General features: G+C 33.9%; 1 protein-coding gene across 10 annotated transcripts in view; it reads right to left on the bottom strand.

Annotated features, from left to right (window-relative positions):
* LOC148306828 (inter-alpha-trypsin inhibitor heavy chain H4-like) overlaps positions 1-21,949 on the bottom strand; it is a 63,602-nt gene that overhangs the window by 16,990 nt on the left and 24,663 nt on the right. For 8 of the 10 annotated variants that reach the window (XM_088264311.1, XM_088264313.1, XM_088264312.1 and 5 more), the window contains exons 7-16: positions 20,664-20,807; positions 19,181-19,381; positions 17,250-17,424; positions 16,296-16,379; positions 14,337-14,480; positions 13,580-13,746; positions 10,621-10,782; positions 8,579-8,740; positions 6,250-6,340; positions 2,450-2,500 (exon numbers count right to left, since the gene is read on the bottom strand). In XM_088264311.1, coding sequence (XP_088120437.1) covers positions 2,450-2,500; positions 6,250-6,340; positions 8,579-8,740; positions 10,621-10,782; positions 13,580-13,746; positions 14,337-14,480; positions 16,296-16,379; positions 17,250-17,424; positions 19,181-19,381; positions 20,664-20,807 — 1,381 coding nt within the window. The remainder of the gene's footprint in view (positions 1-2,449; positions 2,501-6,249; positions 6,341-8,578; positions 8,741-10,620; positions 10,783-13,579; positions 13,747-14,336; positions 14,481-16,295; positions 16,380-17,249; positions 17,425-19,180; positions 19,382-20,663; positions 20,808-21,949) is intronic. The other 2 variants (XM_088264317.1, XM_088264320.1) reach the window with 1 other exon arrangement.

The following is a 21,949-nucleotide window of genomic DNA, read 5'->3' as shown; positions in this document are numbered from 1 at the left end:
TTTATTTAACCCCCCTTGGGAATCGAACCCGGGACCTTCAGAACGGAAGCCGAGCGTGCTGACCATTACACTACGGAGGCGGACAGATATAGTAAGTAAGGTTCTTAAAATTCTACAATTGAGGATTCTATGTAAGAGTATTAGTGTTAGGTGCTTTTTACATACAGAAGATGTGATATATTATATATAAATACATGTATGTACAATACTTTGGTATGCAGTACTTATTTAGAATAATATGTTAGGTTTATATACAAGTTAGTATTCTTGTTAGATTTTATACGGTTCTTAGCCAATGTATAAAATTTTAGACAAATGTATCAAGTTTATATACAAATTATATTGGTTTTTACAGCTTAAGTTCACTTAGATTGTAGACAGAGTATCAAATTCTAGACCACAACTGTATTAGATAGAATACCATGGTAATAAGTAGAGTGCTATGTACATAATTTCACTAGGTTTATAGATGCAATATCAAGATAACAGCTGTGATTGGTTTTTACACAATGTATCAAGTTTCATATTATTTTTTAACATCTCATCAAAGATGAAGAAGAATATGGAAGTCTGGGCATTTACGGGGCTGACGACCGTCATAGGCTGGTTTAAGTGATCACTTTACACACGTGTAACATTCACCAATTCTACCCATTATTGACAGCCACACTACTCAATTTTTTTTTTGAATTACCTAACGTCCAAGTGACTCTGAAATCTAGGTACGGCTTATGCAACACCGTTTATCATGTCCCTACTCAGGCTTCAACTTTATAAGTTTCATAGCCTATGCCTACTTGTGAGTGGATTTACTCTTTATGTTTAAAGTTACTATAATTTCATGTAATACATGAGTGAAAATTCTAGGCAAAAACACTCGCTCACACTACTCAAATTCTTGGAAGTTCTATATATATGAACCAATTTAGAAACCTTGTTCTTGAATCACTAGAACTTCACTAGAGACATCTATTAGTGAGATGTAAAGAAGCAGAAACTCTTATATTATCAAGTTTCAGACAACTCTATTAGGTCTCCATGGTAATAATGAGAGTATTATGTACAAAATTTCATTATGTTTAAAGATATAATATCAATATAACAGGTGTGAGGGTCTTTATCGTAGCGATTTCATGAGGTTTTTAAGTAAAATGAAAGGCATCTAGAGGAAGACTAAAGAAATCATGGATGCTGCAGAAAGATAGCACAATTAGAAGGAGTGGCCTAGGTGAAGTTGCCCATGACAGAAGGACCTACAACCTGAGGATGAAGAGAGCCGACCCCAGCAGTCTACAAAGACGATAAGTTGGGATGGAGCCAGGAAAAAGATGTTCAGATTCTAGTAGAATAATATTGATGACAAAAATGGCAAGTTTTATATAACTGTGTTAGGCCAATTTAAGGTAATAATACAAGATAATAGCAGAATACAGCTTTGTGCAAAAGTGTTGGTGGATAATATACAGGCAGATACATTGGTGAGTGTGTGTGTGTGTGTGTGTATATATATATATATATATATATATATATATATATATATATATATATATATATATATATATATATATATATATATGTGTATATGTATGTATATGTATATGTATATGTTTATGTATATGTATATACATATACATATACATACATATACATACATATACATACATATACATACATATACACACATACATACATATATACATATATATATATATATATATATATATATATATATATATATATATATATATATATATATATATATACATTAGAAAGCAAAAAGTTTCAATGTGACATTCATGTTCTTCAAACCCTCATCTGCACCCCAATGATGCATAGGGCACTGCATCATATAAACGCAGCGCTATCTCGATCGTTAACACATGAAGGAAAGGTGATCAGCCCTCCGCTTCAGGTACCAGTCCAGGGTAATATGGAATAAATATTAGAGTGAAAAAATCACTTTTATTCATTTGACCCCCCCATTGGGAATCGAACTCTGGACCTCCAGAACAGTACCCAAGCGTACTGACTATTACACTACGGAGGCGGACACTATATTCCAAATGAATAATTTAATATGTACATAAGTCCGGGGTCAAATAAATATATGTTTTTTTTTTCACTCTAATATTTATTCAATATAACCCTGGACGGAAATATATAACCTGAAGCGGAAGGCTGATCACCTTTCCTTCACGTGTTAATGATCAAGACACTGCGTTTATATGATGCAGTGCCCTATGCACCACTGGGGTGCGAAAAAGGGTTTGAAGAAGAATAATATTATGAGGACACTGTGAAAACATGTGACTAATCATTTTTTGATGATTTTTCAATTTTGATGATTTTTCAAAAACAAAAATATCTAAATTGCGCTTAAGACCTTTTGCTTTCCAGTGTAGATGCAGAGCATGCATTTATGTAGAAGAATAAGAAGAAGTATACTCACGAGCAAAGCCTCCACCCAAGAGAGGAAGGGCGTATCCGGCTCCCGACCTCACTGAGAAAACAAACCATTCCGACATACATAGAGAGGTATATAAATCAAACATGCCATATAATTTTACAGAGCTCAATACAGGCGCATTCACCCCGCTCACACAGGAAAAGAAAGTTCTGTCGGTAAATATTTAATCTCAAACAACGTAGAAGTTGCCGTTTTATAGGAATATTTATTTGACAGACAACACCCATCAAGTATGATATATCTGTACTGTATAAGTACTTTCTTTTAAACACATAAATATGATTTATTGGTATTAAATACATAGACAGTTGGTAGAAAAATTCCATTTTGAATTGTTGGGTAATTTATCCGTAATTAAACAAGGTTATTGGATTGAATTCTACTTTTATTTACATATATATCATAATATAGAACTGATCATGTCTTTAAGAACAGTGTCCGTCGATGATTGCTTCTCGTTGGAAGGGACAAGGTAGAAAGTGAGTTAATTATAGTCCAGGTGTAATTATTTTATTGTAAAACCTTTATTCTGGTAATTGTTATTGAAATTGTTTCTCTTTTGTATGTAATGTATATAATGTGATAATTATAAAAACAAATAATAATAAAATATAAAATTGTATTATTATGTAAGTATTTCGACTCAGCACAGGCCATGCCTACAGAGCCATAATGTAATGTATTAAAAAAAATGTATGTATCTATGAAATAAAATAAAAAATATGTGACGCGTTTTGTCTCATGAAGACATTATCAAACACTGTTGATAATGTCTTAACACGTTGTCGGCGGGACACGGCATTTGCCGTTTTTCGCGGACTGTCGGTCAACTGCGGGACACGGCAAATGCCGTTTTTTGTCGACTGTCGGTTATCGGCGGGAAACGGCAATATACGGGTTTGTTATCAGCGTGAAATAAAACGCGTTGAAGGGTAATCTGCTACCTGGGTGCTAGTCGACAGTCTGTTGACGTTATTTGAGATGTCTTGTCCGGATTCGCTAGTGTGTCGCTTGTAAAAGCATCGCCAGAAATCTAGAGTTTTTATGCGATCTCAATCTCCAGTTTAGTTTGAGTCATTTCACGTATTGGACTATTTTTCATACCGCTCACACTGTTCTGTTTACTGTTTGGTATTTAATTATTTGAATATATTAGCATTGTATAGGGAATGATACCTCGAAGGGGAAGACTATTTTTTAGAGTTTACAATGCTTCTAAAATTGTGAAATACGGAATACTTAATTAAAAATTATGATTATAATTTATTTTTGATGATCAAATGTCATATCGTAGTCATACAGGAGAAAGTGACCAAGTGCATTGTTTTACAAAAACGTGATCATTGACTATGTGATATCTTACTAGCTTAATATTGCCCTGAAAAAATCCCAAAGGATTTTAAACTTGGAAGTATAATGTATTGACTAGTTAAAAATGACTAAATACATTGGTGTTTATTTTCTTGCCAAGCAATAGTGACTTAAATGGCCCTCCTGAACATTTTACGTTTTGGTAGATAGTCACTTTCTCCTGTACGACTACGATATATGATTTCTTTGAAAATTTCAATCGAAAATATTATTTGGTTTAGAAATTGTGTCAATTTTAAGAAAGCGATATATTTTTGCGCTAATCGCGAAAAACGTTCGCTATAGGCTAGAGTCTATTGTTCGAAGCGCCCGACTACAATGTGTTAATAAGACGAAACGTGCCACATATATTATCATGTATATGTAAATAAAAGTAGAATTCAATCCAATAACCGTGTTTAATTTTTGATATATTACCCAAAAAAACACAAATATGATACTTCATGGTGACTAGGTCAGAAGTGTAGGTGAATGTATGTGTGAATGCTACTACTACTATGGGCCCTTATCCACACCAAATGGTGCATAGGGCACTGCATCAAATTTATGCAAGTTAATTTGATAATTGCTTATCTTATGAAGGTAAGGTGATCAGTTTTGCGCTTCAGGTACCAGTCCAGGGTAGTATTCAATAAATAGAAAAGTGAAAAAAACACTTATTTTTAGAATCCCCTGGAGAAAGCGACCAAGTGCATTGTTTTATAAAAACGTGGTCATTGACTATTTGATATCTTACTAGCTTAATATTGCTCGAAAAAAATCCCAAAGGATTTTAATCTTGGGAGTATAATATATTTATTGACTTGTTAAAAATGACTAACTGCATTGATGTTTATTTCCTTGCCAGGCAAAAGTGACATAAATGGCCCTCCTGAACATTTTACGTTTTGTTAGTTGGTCACTTTCTGCTGTATGACTACTATATACACATATATATGTAATTGTGGTTTTCATTATTAATTTCAAAAGTGAAAAATGTAAGAGAAACACGACTGTGTGACCGCTTACGACAGTTCAAATCCATATATTTATATTTTTATTATACGGTATTTTTCAAATCACAAGACACTTTTTTACTCTGAAAATTTGACAAAAATTTGAGTGTGTCTTATCTAGGGAAAGACCATGAAAATACATCAAGAATTCCCATAAAATGAATCAGGGATCCTTACAAAATGAATCAAGTACTCCCCCGGGAAGATATATGTATGTTAGTTAGTATAGTAGCATGTGTGATAAATAATACAGTAATAAAAATAGTATTTAAAATGTTTAGTTAATGTATTAAAAGACAAATTGATTAATAAATTAATGCCAGAAAATTTGAGTATGCGTCTTGCAGTTTGATGGGTCTTATCATCCGGGAAATTGGGTTATTCATAAAAGGGCTAAGATAAATTGTTATCATTTTCTGTGTGAGCAGGCAACAAGAGGCATTCATCGCAATATATTTTTAAGCAAAGTATCATACAGTTCTATTGAAACAAATTTAACCGTTTGAGTGCTGAGAATTAATATATCAACTCTGGTATACCTTGCCAAAAGCGCAACCTGTTGATATATAGATGATGACGCCAGTGTATTTTGGCAGTCGAAGTGGGAGGTTGTGTCAAAAATTGTGATTCGTCAATGATATTGACAAAAAAAAAAATGAAATACTAAAATCAGTCGTTAATTGAGATTTTTTTTAAAATTAATGTTTCACTTAGTAAATATGCCCCACTATTTCTTAAAATCTACTGTGACACGTGTTTCAATGCATTCTGTATCATTTTCAAACACCGGTGTTTGGAAATGATGCGGAATGCATCGAAACACGTGTCACAGTAGATTTTAAGAAGTAATGGTACGTATTTATTAAGTAAAACTTAAATTAAAAATGGATAGATTTTACCACAAAGTGACTACCGAATCAATGGATTAAATAAGAAATTTTTTGTTGAGTTTGTCACACCTAATAAAAAAGACCATTTTTGCAAAAATTTTTTTTAGCATTTTTAGCATATATATGTTAAAATAAAATTTCAGCACTAAAACGGTTAAACAAAGTATATTGAAGCACAGTAACATAGCATTCCAATCGCTGCATTGTGGAGGTCGGAATAATGTTTAAAGTAATTTTATTCAAAAGGTATCAATGTGATTGCTAAGGGCATTGCAAGGAATTTTACAGGAATCGAACCTGCATTTCATTCAAGAGGAAACAGCGTGCTAAAAATAGATTCTATAAGGTATTATTTTCATTAAAAAAAATTATGTTTGTATTCACGTTTGTGAACAAAGATACCATATTCTCAATAAAACAAAACACGGTCAAAGCTTGAGTTTATCAAAACTTAAGCACTGCTGAATTTTGGGCAATAGAATGGATCTTACTGAAGTTATTGATCACGATGGAGTGGAGTACTTACCGCCGTTACCATCGAGAGATTCCGCGTCCACAGCTGACGTGGAGTTTGGCTTCACCACCACCAGGGAGGTCAGTGGAGTCACAAACGAGTACTGGAATAAATAATATTTAATTATTCATTTTATTTAATTAATTTTTTATTTTATTTAAAAGGGGTTTTCCTTATTCACAAAAATACTTCAATTTCATACTATTTCTGCGAGCCTAAGCGGCTCACTATTAGAAATAGAAAGTCAAGTTGTGGTAGAGTGGGTTCGAACCGAGAAACTCTGACTCAAGAGCCCACGACACTAACGACGGGACCACAATCCGACACTTGTTGATTTCTTGCATACAATGTAAATACTAAAGGTGTGACTAATAGACAATAGTTACATTTATGTTCACCCGATAGGAATAGTGTTCGTTACCTTTTTCGGTTATTTTTTTTTCCAACTAATGTTTTTGATTTTTAATTTAAGTTTTACTTGGTAAATACCATGGTATTTACCACGTAAAACTAAAATTAAAAATGGATATGTATTACCACAAAGTGACTGTAAAATTAATTGATGAAAATTAAGTTTTTAAATGTACGGTTCTAAGAGCTAGAACACAACCAAATTTGTGCTCAAATCGGCATAATTAAAGTAATCGTATACAAAAACTTATAAAATTACTACTTCATTTAACATGTTCACTGCGTTTAAAAGTGGAGACTGACCGGAGCATTTCGTCGTAACGTAACACGTTACGATGCGAGCATTCAGGCAGTCAGTACAGTGAGCCGAGCGCTCCATCCATAGTTTCGGATGCTCGGTGATGCTCGCCGCGAGCGATGTTACGACGAAATGTTCCGGTCAGTCTCCACCTTTATGTTCACAGAACTGGAATGGTGTTCGACCTTTATTTCGTTGGAACCTTTTTTCGCATTACATTTCTTTCCAACTTATATATATTTTTTTTATTTAAGTTTTATTCAGTAAATATCGTGGTATTTACCAAGTAAAACTTAATAAAAAATGGATATGTATTACCACAAACTGAATATCAATTTAAATAACGAAAATTAAATGGAGTCCTGGTTCCAACTCTAATGTATGGAAGTGAAACATGGAGTTGGCAAAAGAAGGATGAAAGTAGACTGAATGCAGTCGAAATGCGATCTCTCAGAAGAATGTGCGACAAAACGATGTATGATAGATGTGCGAATAGTGAAATAAGGAAGGAATGCAAAGCTGAGATAAGCATTATCGATAAAATTAAGAAAGGTGTGTTGAGATGGTTTGGACATGTAGAACGAATGAGTGAGGAAAGAACGGTAAAACAAAATTATGAGGCGAATGTTATTGGGAAAAGAAGCAGAGGAAGACCGAGAAAAACATGGCACGATCAGGTATGCCAAATACTTGAAAGTGGTCAGGTTAGGAGTCGTAACAATCGGCGGGTATGTATGAGGAGATGCATGAACGTGGAAGAGGCGAAGAATGTTTGCAAGGACAGAGTGGTGTGGCACTCTATTCTCTCTGCCTACCCTTGCGGGGAAGCGGCGTGATGGTTAGTTAGTTAGTTTAAGTTTTTAAATGTACGGTGCTAAGAGCTAGAACACAACCAAATTTGTGCTCAAATCGGCATAATTAAAGTGATCGTATACAAAAACTTATAAAATAACTACTTCTTTTAACATGTTTACTGCATTTAACATATCGCTCACTCCTTTCAAGAACGTCATAAATAACAAATCGGCAATTTTCAGTTGTGAATGTACTATATCCCAGCAAAAGAGGCATATTTTTAACATAGTATGAACCTGCTACAGGACAGAAAGTGTTGTTTTTGGATTTTGAAGAAAAGGTATTTTTAATATTTTTTTTTTAATACACACAATGTTTTTCAAAAGGAGAAAAAACCTTCAGGTTTTACCTAAAAAGATCTGTTGCATAGTAAAAAGTTCAGTAAGTGGCTTGATATTTATTTTTAATACATTGTATTATATTTTTAAACTTTAAAAACGTTCTCCTGAAAAATTAAGTTTTTTGATTTATGACGTTCTTGAAAGGAGTCAGCGATATCGCAAACAATCACAAACAAAATGGCAATTTTTAAAACGCAAAAAAATTTAAAAAAATTTTTTTTTAGGGGATTACCTAATCATACAAGGAAAGATTGCGGGGCGAAGAACTCAAGGACGCCGAAGGACATCATGGCTGAAAAACCTACGTCAATGGTTTGGCAGAAGCACCAAATCTCTGTTCCGAGCTGCAGCATCCAAATTGAAGGTAACCATGATGATTGCCGATCTTCGTTAGACGTGGCACAGAAAGAAGAAGAAGGGGATGAGAAGTGTTTACCTTGAGTGCCAGTTGCAGGGCCTTCTTGCTGGGGCTATTCTCATCTTCTTCATCTCCCGCCTTCCCGACCCCCGCATCCTTCTGGTCCAGCAGCTGCTTGATGGTCAGGTACACCCACATCCTCTCCAGTGGCCAGGGGACCTTCTTCTTGGCCTCGGGCGGCTGCAATCAACATTCAACTCCTAATATTATCGGATTTAAGTTTTTATTTATTTTAATTTTATTTATTTAATATAGTTACATTTTTAAGTACAACATAATACAATTTCTAAACATTTATATATATCGCTCACTCCTTTCAAGAACGTCATATATCAAAAAACTTGATTTTTCAGGAGAATGTTTTTAAAGTTTAAAAATATAACACAATGTATTAAAAATAAATATCAAGCCACTTATTGAACTTTTTACTATGCAACACATCTTTTTAGGTGAAACCTGAAGGTTTTTTCTTCATTTGAAAAATATTTCATTGAAAAAAAATAATAATTAAACATTACATTTTCTTCAAAATGCAAAAACAACATTTTCTGCCCTGTAGCGGGTAAATATTAAGTTTAAAATATACCTCTTTTGCTGGGATATAGTACATTTTCTGGGCATTCCGAAAACATGCACTACTGAAAATTGACGATTTTTTATTTATGACGTTCTTGAAAGGAGTGAGCGATATGGCAAACTTATAGTTTTGGATTCGCTGTGCCTCTCCAAAAAAGAGACTGAGCTCTTGTGCTTGGAGAGGGACTTACACTCAAGGTTTAATGTTTTATTTAATTAATGATATAATAGTCTTTTTTATATTTTTTTCAAGATTTATATGTAATGGGCATTAATTTTTTTGTTAAGAATTTGTGAAACTGCATTTCATACAATAAAACAACTATGTATAATATAGTTTTCTCACATAATTATTTTTTGACCAGTGATCATTCGGGATTTGTCATTACTGACATTATCAGACTTGTATCAGGCTAGACGAAATTCTATACTATATACACAAGGCAGGGGTTGAAAACCATGATTTAAAAGATTTTTTTTGACAAATGTATTTATAATTAATGAATTTAAGTAGTGTATTATAATAATATGTAGTTATATATGAATTATGGTAAGGATTTTAAGCAGGATTTTTCCCTTTACCATATTTTATATTGTAAATTTAAATATAGTAATTTTTTCCCTTTCTTCAAACCCTTATCAGCACCCCAATGGTGCATAGGGCACTGCATTATATAAACGCAGTGTTATCTTGATCATAACACATGAAGGAAACGTGATGAGCCCTCCGCTTCAGGTACCAGCCCAGGGTAATATTCAATAAATACTAGATTGAAAAAAATCACTTATATTTATTTGACCCCCCCTGGGAATTGAACCCGGGACCTTCAGAACGTCAGCCGAGCGTGATAACCATTATACTACGTAGGCGGACATTTTATATGTAAATATAAATCATGATAAGGTAGCTTGTGCACTACACGGAATTTTTGAAAGATAAAAGCGACTACGACAGTTTAGCGTGATCGAATTTACGCGCACCGTGTACACGCACCGATCCGAAGAAAGAAAGACAAAAGCAAAAGCTAATCTAAGCTAATCATCCGTTTTATATGCTTACTGAAGTGCCGGACGGTAAAATTCCATGAAGTGCACAAACGCCCTAAATTTTGACACACCGTTTTTTACGCACTGAAGAAAGACAAAAGCACAAGCCAATCATCCGTTTTATATGCTAACTGAAGTGCCGGACGGTAAAATTCCGTGTAGTGCACAATCACCCTAAGGGTTTTAAGCGGGATTTTTTCCTTTACCATATATTCTATGTCAATATAAAATATGGTAAAGGTTTCAGTGGGATTTTCGCCTTTTACCATACTATGTATGTAACCTTTACTTTATTTTATTTTCTATATTAACTCCATATAATTGTTATCAATATATATTAATGATATCACAAGTTCTTTATTTACAAATGGTAAAATGAAAGTCTGGGCATTCAAAGGACTGTCATTGCCCAGCTTAAGTGATCACTTTTTACTTACGTTTGGTATGAAGTCGATGGGTCCCAAGATGGAATTAGCTTCCACCTTGAAGGAAGGCAGCTTGTCCGCAGAAACTTCCGGCTTCACCCTGCCAGCGATGACCAGCTCCGATCCCAGGAAATAGTATTTGAATTCGTTCTTCGTGACACTCTCTTCGGCAATCTGGGAGAAAAAAAATAGACTGTAAAAAGTAGTTTGAAATTTCGTCTTACTCAAAGTAGATAGGATAATGACAGTATGGGATCTAACGAGAGAAGATCTTATTTATTGTAACTGCAGACAGTTGGTAGAATTCCATATTGAATTGTTGGGTAATATATCCAAAATTAACCCTTCGCTGCATCGTGTATCAAATTTGTTACATACCCAAAAGTTAGTGTTAAAACGTCCTTTAAAAATATTAGCAACTGTTTTTTATTGTTACTGATTAGATACATTCATAACTCACGTATATAGTTCATAATTTAGCCAAAAGACGCGCTATGAACGCCAAAATAATAACTTAACTTGTCTCTCGAAGACGAACTGTCAATGCAGTCATGCAGTCACGCAAAAAAAGTTATGCAGTGAAGGGTTGAACAAGGTTTCTTTGGTTGGATTCTACATTTATTTACGTATATGTTGATACGTGACGCGTTTCGTCTTCTTAGGACATTATCAAACACACTAATGTGAAAATAAAATATATGTTAATACGTGACGCGTATCGTCTTCTTGGACATTATCAAAAACACTAATGTGAAAATAAAATATACGTCAATACGTGACGCGTTTCGTCTTCTTAGGACATTATCAAACACACTAATGTGAAAATAAAATATATGTTAATACGTGACGCGTTTCCACTTCTTAGGACATTATCAAACACACTAATGTGAAAATAAAATATATGTTAATACGTGACGCGTAAAATAAAATATTTGTTAATACGTGACGCGTTTCGTCTTCTTAGGACATTATCAAACACACTAATGTGAAAATAAAATATATGTTAATACGTGACGCGTTTCGTCTTCTTAGGACATTATCAAACACACTAATGTGAAAATAAAATATATGTTAATACGTGACGCGTTTCGTCTTCTTAGGACATTATCAAACACACTTATGTGAAAATAAAATTTATGTTAATACGTGACGCGTATAATAAAATATATGTCAATACGTGACGCGTTTCGTCTTCTTAGGTCATTATCAAACACACTAATGTGAAAATAAAATATATGTTAATACGTGACGCGTTTCGTCTTCTTAGGACATTATCAAACACACTTATGTGAAAATAAAATTTATGTTAATAAGTGACGCGTTTCGTCTTCTTAGGACATTATCAAACACACTTATGTGAAAATAAAATTTATGTTAATACGTGACGCGTATAATAAAATATATGTCAATACGTGACGCGTTTCGTCTTCTTAGGTCATTATCAAACACACTAATGTGAAAATAAAATATATGTTAATACGTGACGCGTTTTGTCTTATTAGGACATTATCAAACACACTTATGTGAAAATAAAATTTATGTTAATACGTGACGCGTATAATAAAATATATGTCAATACGTGACGCGTTTCGTCTTCTTAGGTCATTATCAAACACACTAATGTGAAAATAAAATATATGTTAATACGTGACGCGTTTCGTCTTCTTAGGACATTATCAAACACACTTATGTGAAAATAAAATTTATGTTAATACGTGACGCGTATAATAAAATATATGTCAATACGTGACGCGTTTCGTCTTCTTAGGTCATTATCAAACACACTAATGTGAAAATAAAATATATGTTAATACGTGACGCGTTTCATCTTCTTAGGACATTATCAAACACACTAATGTCCTAAGAAGATGGAAACGCGTCACATATTTCATGTACATAAATAAATGTGGAATTCAACCAAATAAACCTTGTTTAATTTTGGATATATTACCCAACAAGACAAGATCTTCTTCTTCTTCTTCTAACCGTTATACGCAACCAATGGTGCATAGGGCACTGCATCATATAAACACAGTGTTCTCTTGATCATTATTATTAGAGTGTAAAATCACTAATATTTATTTTCACCCATCCCTGGGAATCAAACCCGGGACCTCCAGCACGGTAGGTAAATATGCTAATCATTATTTATTTATTTAAACTTCATGTACAGAAAAGAAACAAGTACATGGCGGGCTTATTGCTAGAAAGCAATATCTTCCAACCACCAACCAAAAACAGACTAGTGATATTGCTCCAAATGTTTGATACCATATATGTATAGATGTTTGCAATAAGAGGGTAGATAGTACTTGAACATTTAAAAAAAACATAGTGGAGGCGGACGTTCATAAAAATGATAGTTAAACTTCAGTTCAACTAATACTAGGTCATATTCACAATGCTATTCAATTCAATTCAATTTAATTCAATTTATTTATTTCAATTAATATATACATTACAAACTATAATTTTTTTAAATCGTATACATTAAAATACATTAAAATAAAATATATGCAAGAACTATTGCTAAAGGTGTAGAAGAATCTCGCTTCGGAAAACTCCTTCAGACACATGGAACAGATGAATACCCAATGAGATATTGTTCAACATAGCGGTAGCTCTTCCTACAGGCGTAACCATCGGCAGGTTGGTCCTGTGTATAGGAATGTGAAACAATCTATGCCGACGCTGTCTTAGGTAACTATCGGGAACATACAGACCAATGCTCCGGATAATTTCAGGATTATCGATCATACCGCGTAACAATCGATGAAAATGTGTAGTAAAATACATATTCCTTCTAGTCTCTACAGGCATATTAATCAGCAGATTGGTCCTGTATATAGGTATGTGAAACAATCTATGCCGACGCTGTCCTTAGGTAACTATCGGAACCATACAGACCATTGACTATGAATAGGGCAGATAGAGCAAGTGGAGTGCATTATGTTGGAGACGGGGTCCCTACCTGGTCCTTGGAGTAGGCGAAGGTCAGGTTGGCCAGCAGCGGGGACGCCACCTGCTTGTAGAAGTGCCTCAGCTGCTGCGCCGCGTCGGCTGCCTCGTAGATGTGCCGCATGAAGCCCCAATTCTGCAGGGACACGGTCCTCAGGAACGTCCGGTCCGCATCTTCGCCTGAGATGCATAGTACATTCTCCCGTTAATAAGGTATGGTAATAATATTTCACATCAGATATTCACCATTTAAACACACTTGTTTTATCGGAGATATTCACCATTTATACACATGCATGTTTTACCTGAGATATTCACCATTTTAACACACATATCGCTCACTCCTTTCAACAAAGTCATAAATCAAAAAACTAGATTTTTCAGGAGATCGTTTTTAAAGTTTAAAAATATAATCAAATGTATTAAAAATAAATATCAAGCCACTTATTGAACTTTTTACTGTGCAACAGGTAATTTTAGGTAAAACCTGAAGATTTTTTCTCCATTTAAAAAATATTTAGCACATTAAAAAAAATAATACCTTTTCTTCAAAATGCAAAAACAACATTTTCTGCCCTGTAGCGGGTAAATATTAAGTTAAAAATATGCCTTTTTTGCTGGGATATAGTACATTTTCTGGGCATTCTGAAAACATGCTCAACTGAAAATTGACATTTTTTTATATATGACGTTGTTGAAAGGAGTGAGTGATATGTTATACCAGAAAAAAATAAGTAAAAAGAAACAAAAACAAAAAACGTGTTATTTACCAAATGCAAGGGAAAAGAGGGCAACACTCTTGGTGTTCAGAGCCTTGACTGCCTTCATGATGCTGTCCAGGCTGGTGTCTCCCACAGTCGGGTCTCCGTCGGTCAGGAAGATGATCATCGGAGAAGGCAGGGGCTTCTTGTCAGCTGGAACCAAGGTTACTGGTTCAAAATCCGACAGATATAAGAATGTGCAAGTTTTAGTAATGTGGCCACCAATCGTTGGTAGATTGGTGAATATGACGTATTATAAAGTGATCACTTTATCTCTCTCTGGTCTCAATCCTGCGGATTGGTCTGCAGCAACAGATGATATTTCCTTCGCCATTCTCGTCTGTTTTCAGAAGTCTTCTTCAGCTCCTCATACGTCGAGCAGCCTGTGTCTTCGTATAAGTCGCTTTAGTATTCGCGGCGTGGGCGTCCTCTGGCGTTTATTCTCTCGACCGTCCCCTCTATTATTTTGTGCAGGAAACCCTCTTGTCTTAGCACGTGGCCGATCCATTCGGCGTGTCTTTTGGAGATAGTCGCGAGTAGGTGCTTCCTTTCTTTGATTAATCGTAGAACCCCGTCGTTGGAGATGTGGTCTTTCCAGGATATCCCGAGCATTCTTCTATAGATCCACATCTCCAACAATGAGATACTACGATAATTCAAAGAAAGGAAGCAGACAATGACAGGTCGAATGTCCTGTTATGTTATTAATACCTAGACTTCCATATTACCATCTGAATAAGCTTCTTTATATATGTGTTGAGAAAGCATTTTTTAAAATTAGATTTTATGTAGTAAATACCACTATTTATATATTTAGAACTAAAATCAAATACATATTTTTAGAGTTTACTAAATTGTATTTTTATTATTAAAAACACATAAAAATAAAATTTCTGACAATTGTTTCGCCTTGTTATGGTATTTTCAAAATACTGTAGTTTGAAAATGCCACAACAATTAAAACATATTTTATTTTTATGAGTTTTTAGTAATAAAATTAAATTTAGCAGACTCTAAAAACATGTATTTGATTTTAGTAATTAATATATAAATTAAAATGGAGTTCTACAAGTTAAACGCCAAATCGTATAGTAATACCACTATTTCTTAATGCATTGTTGTCGGGCGGTTTTTTCATCAACCCTGACCCTAATGAGTATACTAATTAGGGTCATAATTGCGGTTACTTGTGATTAATATACTAATTAGGGTCGTATACTAATCACAAGTAACCGCAAACCCGATTCTGATCTATACATTTTTTTAAAGCATCTCTCGCGCTCTACCAAAAGTAAGCAAATAGAGTGCTTATAAGTATCTCCCGCTCTCTACCAACAGTATGTAAAATACGTTTTTAAACGTTTCCCGCAAACAATATGTTAACCCTTTCCGGTCCCCCAAAATTTAAAAAAATCTAGGTAGAGAGTTACATTCCAATTGGAAAAAAACATTCTGACCTCTGCTCCACATACTGTTGTAATAGATACGAGTGACAAAAATGTGAGCTTGGAATTTCAATAAATAATACTAATGATGAAAAAAATGTCGAATAACATCTGACATGGGACCTAAGAGGAAAATAATAAAAAATCTAGGTAGACAGTTACATTCCAACAGGAAAAAATCTTTTGTCCTCTGCTCCACATACTGTTGTAATAGATACGAGTGACAAAAATGTAAGCTTGGAATTTAAATAAATAATACTAATGATGAAAAAAATGTCGAATAACATCTGACATGGGACCTAAGAGGAAAAAAACCTAGGTAGACAGTTACATTCCAATTGGAAAAAAACATTCTGTCCTCTGCACCACATACTGTTGTAATAGATACGAGTGACAAAAATATAAGCTTGGAATTTAAATAAATAATACTAATGATGAGAAAATCGATGTCAAATGAGATTCGACATTGGACCAGTAAGTAATTACATACAATGCTGGAAATACATATATGACACACACTTACTTGGTGAAGTTTCATTCTTGGACATCATGATTCCCCGGTTGGCTACTTTGAGCGCCGTGGTCAACGCATCGTGGATATTGGTTCCTGTAATAGGGCAGTAAATTACAATGATTAAAGAAACACTTGTTTTTATACCATTTGAGTTTTATTAAAGACTACTACTAAGACCGGTGCACGCGGAAGATTTTATCACCATAAGGGAAATGTAAAAAACATTGTTAACTTTGTGGTATGGTAATATAACACGTTTTGTCCGCCACCGTGGTGTAATGGTCAGCGTGTTTAGCTACCGTGCTGGAGGTCCGGGTTCGATTCCCAGGGGGGGTGAAAACCAATATTAGTGATTTTACACTGTAATATTTATTTAATATTACCCTGGACTGGACCTTGCCTTCATATAAGTAGTGATCAAGATAACACTGCGTCGATTCGATGCAGTGCCCTATGCGCCATTGAATGCGGATAAGGGTTATGAGTATGAGTGAATATAGCACTCTCCTTATCATTCATCATTCACTTGGCGTAATACCACCTAAAAACACACTGTGAATGATGAATGATAAGGAGAGTGTTATTTACTTGGACTCCCAATCCGGCTCTGACCAGCATATGTTGCAGTAGTCGACAGATTTAAGCTCCTTTTTCTTGTAGTACATGCTTGATAACTTTTTACTTTTTCATCTTTTTTATGTTTTTAAGTTTTTAATTTTATTTTTAAAAAAATAATCATTTTTGTTTTCTGATAGTCAAGTTTTTTTTTGTATTTTATATTAACACTATTATTCTAGTTCTACTTATAACACCTATACCCTTATACCCTTTACTATGACTAAATTATATTATATTGTATGCCCACACACAGGCCATGCCTTTGCGGGATCTTTTTTGTATTAACATTTATATTTTATTCATATTTTGTATTTGAATTTATGTCATGTAATGCAAAAGACCTACCTCCGGTGGCAATCAGCTGGTCGATGATGACCTTGGCTTTGGCGATGTTCTCAGGAGTGGCCGGCTTGGGCGGAGGCAGGACCTCGGGCTCCTTCTTCACGATTTCCTCGCCGTAGTAATAGTTGTCATTCTGGTGGAACTTTGCATTCTTGTCCAGGTTGTCCAAGTCGTACACCTGAGGAATAATGAAAGTGTTTGCTTATAAATTTTTATTATTTATTTCATTTGTTCGGGAATTGTACAGCTTTACATATAAAAAAAAGTATATAATAAACAATAGCTACATTAACAATAATAAACATTACATTTACATTAACAAAAATAGTTACATTAATAAGAATAAAGCCAATTAAACAATTCCACATTTACGTTTTAATAACTATTAAAAAACATTCAGAGATTAAAAAAAAGGGTATGGTGTAAAAAAAAGATTTTGCAGGAAGGAGAAGGAAATGAGAGGATTTTATTATTAGATTAAAACCAATATTTTTAGCTTTTCCACTTTTTTATTTGACCAGCGACCGGGTTTCGTCGTTACCGACATCATCAGACTGGTGAGAGGCTATACAAATTGTTATGTTATATATAAAAGAAGGCAGGAGTTGATAACCATGATTTGATATAATTTTATGAGAAATTAATTTAATTTGAGTGAATTTAAGTATTGTATGATATTTAAAATATTTTTTATAAATATCATACAATACTTAAATTCACTCAAATTAAATTAATTTCTCATAAAATTATATCAAATCATGGTTATCAACTCCTGCCTTCTTTTATATATAACATAACAATTTGTATAGCCTCTCACCAGTCTGATGATGTCGGTAACGACGAAACCCGGTCGCTGGTCAAATAAAAAAGTGGAAAAGCTAAAAATATTGGTTTTAATCTAATAATAAATTAAAAATGCAATTCCATCACGAAGTGTCAGTGGATAATATAAATCTATTGAAATGAGAGGAATTAATGAGAGCGGTTAAAGGATTTTTTTTCTAGGTAAGAAGTTCAAAAATAAGAATATATATATATTAATATACATGCATACTTATACATACACATACATACACAAATACATACATATATATACATACATATACAGAAAAAATTATTTAGTGTTTAATTTGTAGAACTCCATTTTAATTTATGTATTAAATGTTAAATCAAACACTGATTTTTTGAGTCTAATAAGTTGTATTTTACTGTTGAAAAACACAAAAAAAAATATTTTGCCTAGTTACAGCACTTTCAAACGAATGTTACACATCGCTAACTCCTTTCAAGAACGTCATAAATCAAAAAACTTGATTCTTTAGGAGGACGTTTTTAAAGTTTAAAAATACAATACAATGTACTAAAAATAAATATCAAGCCACTTATTGTACTTTTTACTGTGCAACAGATCTTTTTAGGTAAAACCTGAAGGTTTTTTCTTCATATAAAAAATATTTAGTATATTTAAAAAAATAACTAAACAATACCTTTTCTTCAAAATGCAAAAAAAACACTTTGTGTCCTGTAGCGGGTAAATATTAAGTTAAAAATATGCCTTTTTTGCTGGGATATAGTACATTTTCTGGGCATTCCGAAAACATGCACAGCTGAAAATTAACAATTTTTGATTTATGAAGTTCTTGAAAGGAGTGAGCGACATGTGAATGTTACAATGTTTCAAACGAATGTGCTGTATATATCAGTTGTTGGCAATAGGTCGCCGTGTATGATACAGCAAAGTGATTTGATGGTACTCACATGTATGATACAACAAAGCCATTTGATGGTACTCACATGTATGATACAACAAAGCCATTTGATGGTACTCACATGTATGATACAACGCCATTTGATGGTACTCACATGTATGATACAACAAAGCCATTTGATGGTACTCACATGTATGATACGCAAAGCAATTTAATGGTACTCACATTGGCACTGTAGCTGAAGTCGATGATGCTGAAGTAGTCTCCGACGCGGAGGTCCTGCAGGATGGAGTTCATGGCCTCCTTGAGCTGCGCGATCTTGCGGCCGAGCATGGAGCCTGACACGTCCAGCACAAAGATCACGTGCTTGTTGAGCGGCTTCAGGTCCTTGGGCGCAAAGAAGTGAACGAAATACCCGTCGTTCAGCTGGAAAACGTTGGGACATAGAGCGGCAATCGAGTATGAGGATATTCTTAAAATGTTCATCATCATCATCTAACCCTTATCTGCGCCCAATGGTGCATAGGGCACTGCATCGTATTGACACAGTGTTATCTTGATCGTTACTTACACAAAGGCAAGGCACTCCTGCGCTTCAGGGACCAGTCCAGGATTATTATAAATAAATATAGAGTCAATCAGTAATATCTATTTTTGCCCCCCCTGGGAATCGAAATGCTTAAAAGCGTCTTTTATATACTGTTGGTAAAGAGCAGGAGATGCTAATAAGCATTCTATTTACTTACTTTGGTAGAGCGCGAGCCAAAAAACATTGTACAGATCGAAGTAGGGTTCGCAGTAGCTAGTGATTAGTATATGACCCTAATTAGTATACTAATTGTGGTGTTAGTCATCACCAAAAAGCTACATTTCCAATATTACACAAAAAATCTTTTAAATGCAAATCTGTTCTGTTTACTGTATTCTATCGCAATCTTAGTTAAAGTTGCGACAAAACGTGACCAATCCTGTGTTAAACCAATATGAAATCATTAAATCAATATGTTATCCACCTTGAAGTCTGTACTTTCTCAGCATTTCTTCTCCATGTCATAATGGATAAATTTAAACATTGTGTTTCACTCTCTCTTGCTGCTCGCTGATAGTGTGTGAAAGAGACGTGTATTTACCAGTGCTTACTATTTGTTATTTTATAATTATTTTATGTTCATGACTTTTTGTTCCTCTATTACTGTATTCATTAGTGTATTTTTATATAAGATACTGTATATGTATTATTTTTTGACATCTCATCAAAGATGAAGAAGAATATGGAAGTCTGGGCATTTACGGGGCTTACGACCGTCATAGGCTGGTTTAAGTGATCACTTTACACACGTGTAACATTCACCAATTCTACCCATTATTGACAACCACACTACTCAAATTCTTGGAAGTTCTATATATATGAACCAATTTAGGAACCTTGTTCATGAATCACTAGAACTTCACTAGAGACATCTATTGGTAAGATGTAAAGAATACTGTATATGTATATGTAATATGTTAAAGGCTTTAGCCGTTCAATAAATAAATTAATTAAATCGCACCAAAAGGTAAGAATTTTACAAGCTAGAATTCCTTATTACTTAAAATCATTTAAAATGGAAATGTAACGCTTTGGTGAGGACTTCCACAATTACGGTACGGGTTGATAAAAAAACTGCCCGCCAATAATGTGTTAATGCTAAATATTTGGTTCTCTCACCAGAATTTCTCCTTTGGGATCTCTGTTGACATCGTACTGCACCACAAATTGGCCCTTAAGACCTTCTTCTTCCGCCGGAGACTTGGGGATAGAGAGGAAGGGGTTATAGAAGTTACTGGGTGTTGTTGTCTCACTCTCTCGTTTCTAGAAACAAAGAATGCAATCTGTAAGTCACCGTAACAAAAAATCTTCAAGTAATAGGGGTAAATTTACATTTTTGGCAGAGAAATCAATACGAAAAAAAATTACAAGACAATTCTCTCACTCCTTTCAATAACGTCATATATCAAAAAACTTGATTTTTCAGGAGATCGTTTTTAAAGTTTAAATATATAATAAAATGTTTTAAAAATAAATATCAAGTCAATAATTGAACTTTTACTGTGCAACAGACCTTTTTTGGTAAAACCTGAATGTTTTTCCTCCATTTGAAAAATATTTGGTTTATTTAAAAAAAATTATTACATAATACCTTTTCTTTAAAAATAACACTTTCTGCCCTGTAGCGGGTAAATATTAAGTTAAAAATATGCCGCTTTTGCTGGGATATAGTACATTTTCTGGGCATTCCGAAAACATGCACAACTGAAAATTGACAATTTTTGATTTATGACGTTCTTGAAAGGAGTGAGCGATATGTATAAATGTTTAAAAATTGTATCATGTTGTACTTAAAAATGAAACTATAACAAATAAAAAAATTTAAAAAAATATCTCAAGCAGTAAAAAACAAGTGTTTTCTTAAAAATGCAAAAACAACACTTTCTGCCCTGTAGTGGGTAAATATTAAGTTAAAAATATGCCGCTTTTACTGGGATATAGTACATTTTCTGGGCATTCCGAAAACATGCACAACTAATAATTTACGATTTTTGATATTTGACATTGTTGAAAGGAGTGAGCGAATTGGGACCCTGAATTGAAATCTGTAAAGATATTCCTCGTCTTCTTCTTAAATAATTGCAATTAGGTTCAGATCATATTATACTATGTATTATAGTTTTTTTTATTGACATCTCAATATAAATGAAGAAGAATATGCGGAATGCATCGAAACACATGTCACATTAGATTTTAACCGGATCCACGCGGATCACATAACCGTATGTGTTTTCATAAAACATGTCCTATACGCGGCTGACATAACCGTATGTGTTCTTACATTGCTCCAAGTTTCGAACCTCAGTTCAACTTGGAGGGATTTTTTCATGGTGTGGAACTTTGGATAAAATAATACGTCAATCCTTGGCCTTATGACATCTGTTGAAATATCTGACTAATAATTT

The sequence above is a fragment of the Brachycentrus maculatus genome, unplaced genomic scaffold (assembly GCF_059751285.1).
Source record: "Brachycentrus maculatus isolate JH-2025_06_01 unplaced genomic scaffold, ASM5975128v1 h1tg000223l, whole genome shotgun sequence".
NCBI classification, from domain to species: domain Eukaryota; kingdom Metazoa; phylum Arthropoda; class Insecta; order Trichoptera; family Brachycentridae; genus Brachycentrus; species Brachycentrus maculatus.
Note: the sequence above shows the minus strand (reverse complement) of the source record. Positions and strands in the feature narration are given on the sequence as shown.